This window comes from Lipotes vexillifer, unplaced genomic scaffold (genome assembly GCF_000442215.2).
Source record: "Lipotes vexillifer unplaced genomic scaffold, Lipotes_vexillifer_v1.1 scaffold661, whole genome shotgun sequence".
NCBI lineage: Eukaryota > Metazoa > Chordata > Mammalia > Artiodactyla > Lipotidae > Lipotes > Lipotes vexillifer.
Genome location: NW_006796183.1, coordinates 1,163,503 through 1,168,564, shown reverse-complemented (window position 1 = coordinate 1,168,564; position 5,062 = coordinate 1,163,503). Strand labels below are relative to the sequence as shown.

Below are 5,062 nucleotides of genomic sequence, written 5' to 3'. Positions count from 1 at the left end.
CCCTACCACCTCTAGAATCTGCTCCAACTCATCAGATCTCTGTCTCTAGCAGCTGGGTTGACCATGTGCAGTCTTTTTTGTTGTTGTTGTCATTGTGGGAAAAAAAAAAAGCAGGAAAAATACCCATTTTGCTAACTGCCAGTAAAGGGCTTTGTCTTGCACCTGAACTTATAAAGGGTGAGATTTATTGGTCTCTTTGTCTGAGGAGAAAGAGTGGGTCTGATTATCAGATTGCACACCAGAGACAAGTGCTTATGTAATCAACAAACTGTCTTGGTGTCAGAATACGATTGTGCTGGAGATAAACTGAAGGGAGAAAGCACTGGATGCTGAAATGCTATTGGCACGGAGTGTCCTGGGCTGCTTCGTGTAGTTGCCAGTGTTTATGAGGAAGCCAGCTCGTTTCTGGACAAAGCCCTTGTGCGGGAGGGGATCTCAGTAACCAGCCATGTTATCAGTCAGGGTCAAAAGCTCCTCGCCTTGTGGTTTCTGAGTCTGGAGAAGCGGGAGTTAATCTGTAATCCCTCAGTGAAAGGAGCCACAGAGCACACATTAATTCTTCCTCTCACCTCTCCTGCTTTAAGTGGTTAAGGTCTCTGAGCTCTGTTTAGCCTGTGAGCCCTGGTTCTCAGCTTAATAAATACTTGGCTTTGCTCTAGTACCTTTCATTGTGAGGCTGTGAAAGCTTTTTACAAACATATATTAACCCAAGTGGGAATGGGCTTAAAGAGCAGCATGAAAGATTTAGGTTAGGCATAAGGTATAACTTCCCAGGACTTATTTTATTATATTGTCTCTCTTCTTCACAGTTCGTGGTACAAGTCTTATAGGATGTCAGTATCAGGTACAGGGACTGACTTTTAAGATTTCATCCCCTTTTCATCCAGCGCCTTGGCAGAGCTGATAAGATGTGGTCCATTGTTGGAGGCATTAATGCAGGGGAGTGAGGCCTGCCCCTGAAAGGATCTCCAGCCCCTGTGTCTCTGGGGGTTGAGTTCAAGTCCTTCAGCTGTAAGCCGTAAGTCATGTCCTGCTGGACATGGTGGTCTGGGAAGCATGGAGGGGGAGGGAGCTGAGCTCACTAGGCTCCTCCCAGGCTGAAGATTCTGGGATTGCTGAGCCCTGGAGAGGAGTGTGAGAGAGCCCCAGGATCCGGGAGGCTCCCACCTTCACCACACCCCAGGGTGGGAAGAGGTGGGCCTAGTCTGTGGTGAGAGACCCTGCAGAGCAGCGCTCTGGTTTTTCTTTTCGGTGTAGTGATTTTCCTGGGGCCCAGGGAAGGTGCTTGTGCACCTTGTACACAAGTGCTGACCTAAGTCCCATCTCCACGGAGGGAGGGTTCTTGGCAAGGGTGCCATTGGTTTCCTGTGTAAGCGAGACTTTCTGGAACCCCTTCAGTGTTCATCTGTGTGACCCTTGGTGGGAGCCAAGAGAAGGAGTAGACCTAACCTTGCCCCAGGAAACTCAGACTGGACATGAGACTGTACACAGACCCTGGGGCTTTCCGAGAAGAATGGCTGTGGGCCCTCTTTTCCAGGATAGTCCTGACCCAAAGCCCCAGCTCCAGGCTTGGGGATGTGACTCGGCCCTGGGAGAACTGAGCAGCAGAGAAGCTGGGCGAGAAAGGGCAGTGGTAGGTGCATGGGTGCCAGCCAGTCATCTGGCTATTGGACCTGGAGTTGGCAACAGGCCTACTCTGGACTCCGGCCCCTGCTTGAGACAAAACGCAGGGCCCTTTCTGCTCAGTGTGTGGGTCGGGAAGGCCAACAGGCTCTGGGTGCTGGCTGGACTGGGCCAGGACAGGGCTGCCAAGAAGAACGCAGATTCCACAAGGTCAGGGTTTCCACGCTTTTCTTCACTGCTGGATCCCCGCTTCCTAGAATGGGGCCCAGCCTCTCCAGGAGTAGATGTTGACTAAATAAAAGGAGGAGTCTTAGCACTCCAAGATGAAAGCTACAGACCCTGGGCTCTTCCCCATCCCCACCCCCAGCCCTCAGGGGACCGACCACCTTTTCTTCTCTTTGGCTCAGGCCCTCCCTCTGCTGGGCAGTTCTTTGGTCTCCCAAGCAAGGAAAGGGTGTGGAGGTGCCAGCCGGGTGGGCATGCTGTGGGTTAAAGCCTCGCAAAACAACAGTACTAGTTAATCTTTCTAATTTATTTTCCTTTTAGACCATGGGAAGTCTGTAGGCAGCAGCTGTTACCCAATTAAAATACAGATTAATATAAAAACAGTTTCTGGAATATAAAATAGAGTGGCTGTGTCCTTACACTTCCTTAAAATACCACCTAATAATGACTTGATGAACTACAGAAACCCACCTAGAGGAACTCAGCGTTCTTAAAATGAAAATTTCTTCCCTAAAAGGTGTGTATTACCATTCCATGTAAGTCGCTATGAGAAAATAACCTTCCCTCTTAGAGCCAGCGGTTTCTGTGAGTTGGGTATTTGGTATTCATTAAACGTAATTATAGTTTAATTGGAGTTTAATCCCCACCCCGCCCCGCACTTAAAAAAGAAAAAGTTTCCAAGCAGGCCTGAGATGCTACTCTGTTTGGAAGTGGCTTGGGGCATGTTGGCCACCGTGATTTCCAGCTGGGCCCACATCTGTGCAGGGGGCCTCCGGCCACAAGCCTTCCAGGCAGCCTATCTAGTCTACACTTGAGGGATATTTTCCATTTCAAAACAAAACAAAGCAACAAGCTGGTTTGAACCTAGGCCTGACCTGGGTGGAGCGGAAGCCCTTGAGTCAGAAATTCTCTAGACTAGGTTCGTAGGCTTTTTTGTCTGCTAAAGGTGCCTGTTTCCTGCTTGGCTAGCCGGTATTGAGGGCCCAGGTATGCGGGGTGAAGGGTGGATGCCTGGGGGGCTCCCCCGGCCCATTGCTGGTTTCAGAGGGGGAAGTGCTGGACACCGGCACTCAGAGAAGGGGTGGACTTGGAACCAAGTGTCCTGGTCCCATGTGAGCATTCCCCGAGTTCTGCAGGAACTTCTGAGAAGCTTGGAGGTGAATTCACTGTAATCTGGGGGGAGTTTTTGAGCCTATAGAATTCAGAAGACACATAAAATCAAATTTTCTGCAAAATGAAAGCTGAAACAGGTCTGAGACCCACCCCGTGGTCGGTATGTGGATGTGTACCCCCATCTTGGGGCAGGAAGTTATGGGGAAACTTGATTCCCAAGGCTTCTGTCAGGTTCGGAGCCTACAGCTGTGCAGGTCAGTCTTTTACGGTAGAAGGAGAAAAACAGAAAGGAAAGGATCCAGTCCAGCTTTGAGTCCCTGCGCCCTGGTTTTCCACCCATCGGCTATTTCTCTTTTCTTTCAGCTCACCGGGATTATTCAAGCCATGGTGGATGGTCAGCCAAGCCTGCAGCAAGTGCTGGAGGTAGGTTGAGTGACCTTTAATTCCTGACCTCTGACCCCTCTTGCTGCCTTCCACGCCTTCCTCTACCTCCCCTCGTGAGAACGTAGCCGTGTAATTTGACTATGATTATGGCTTGATTAGAATAACATTTGCTGTCACATCAGTGACATGCTGTTGAGAGTATTGAACCATTGATCTGTCATCTCCAGCTGTTCCCGTCAGATGTCCAAGTGCCACCGGGGGTTGGTGGAGGTCTCTCCAGCTCCCGGCCTGTGGCTGTGCTGGCTGGCGGCTCCGGCGGCTCGGGCAGCTGCGCTGGGCGGCTGGGAGTAGGGGAGCCAAGCTGCAGCACTGCGGGCTGGCCCCGGGGACTGGAGGTGTTTTTGTTTAGCTTTAGTGTTGGCTTCCTGTGGCATGTGAGCACTTCATTAACTCACGCAGAACTCCCCATCGATGGCTTTTGTTTGCTGTCAGCTCCTCCAGGAGGTGCGGCCGGCCCGCCTGCCCCACTGCAGCTTGCCGCTGGATGCATCGTGCCTGTCAGGGGTGCAGAGGCTGTGCTGGGTAATGATTCCTAATCAGAATAATTACAACAATTGCCTATGTGAGGAAAATCAAATTAAAGGCTTTAGCACCCTTGGCAGAGACCACACTTCTGGGATGTTCTCCCAGGAGCTAGAAAAGGTTAAGACGCTGCTGCTTGTGCTCCAGCCTGAGGGAGTCAGGAAGCGGTGCTTGGCCTCAGCTCATCTCCCACCCCCGCGGGCCTGGGGTTTTCAGAGACGGAGAAAGGTCCCCCTCCACTCCCTTCTCTAGCGGGAGAAGAAAAGAGAAAAAGCCTGTGGATCTCCTTAGGTGCTTTATTTATCTTTAAGAGCAACAAACCCAAAACTCAGCCCCTATATCACAGGAGAGAGCAGAGTGTCTGGGAGGATAGCAGAGCACATCTGCCTTGGAGGTAGTCCACCTGGAGGGAGCAGGGTGGTGGAGAGGGAGGAAGATCTCTTTCTTGAGCCTAGAGGCCTGTCCCATGGGAGAGAGAAATGCAGACTGAATTTCCTGGGGCTCCTCAGGATGGAACTAGGGCCAGAGAGAGAGGTCTAGGCTCACCCAGTGGCTGAGTGTGTTCCCTGTCCCAGGGAGTGTGCAGGCCCAGGCTCTGTGGCTGGTCAGACTCTTGTGGGGTTGGGAGAAGATGGGCTCTGAGGTGTCTCCCAGCCCCACTGACCCTCTTTTTTGGGTGGGGAGAGTCACCCTATGACTAAGGGGGGTCCTCAGCCTGGACTGCTCCCTCCAAGCCCAGACTCAAGGAGAAAGAGGGGACCCTTCCCTATCTCCCAGCCAAGCATCCCAGAGCGAGGCCAGGGGGGCAGGCAGCTTTTCCCTGGAGTGTCTCTGGCTGGGATCCGGGGAGGAAGATGCTTATTCTGGGCCAGCACCAAACCAGCACTGTCGAGGTTATGAAGTTTTCTCCACCGTGGCGCTGGTTGAGGGGGAGATTGTCCTTCAGAAGGCTTCCTCCTGCTGACCCCAGGTCAGCTCTGGAGCAGGATGCACAGAGGATTCTGAGTCTCACCCAGGAAGCTACTTTCTGCTATTTCAGCATACTTTGGGGGTGAAGAGGGGGAGATTCCTGGCATTGGCCTAGATAGGAAGTCTCCGGGAGGACAAGGAGACCCGACTGGGCTCTACTCTTTCC

At 52.1% G+C, this 5,062-nt stretch overlaps 1 protein-coding gene across 2 annotated transcripts in view; it reads left to right on the top strand.

Annotated features, from left to right (window-relative positions):
* The window catches only part of ERI3 (ERI1 exoribonuclease family member 3), a 131,347-nt gene that overhangs the window by 37,101 nt on the left and 89,184 nt on the right, over nt 1-5,062 (top strand). For both annotated transcript variants that reach the window (XM_007468269.1, XM_007468270.1), the window contains one exon: nt 3,325-3,384. In XM_007468269.1, the coding sequence (XP_007468331.1) occupies nt 3,325-3,384 (60 nt within the window). The remainder of the gene's footprint in view (nt 1-3,324; nt 3,385-5,062) is intronic.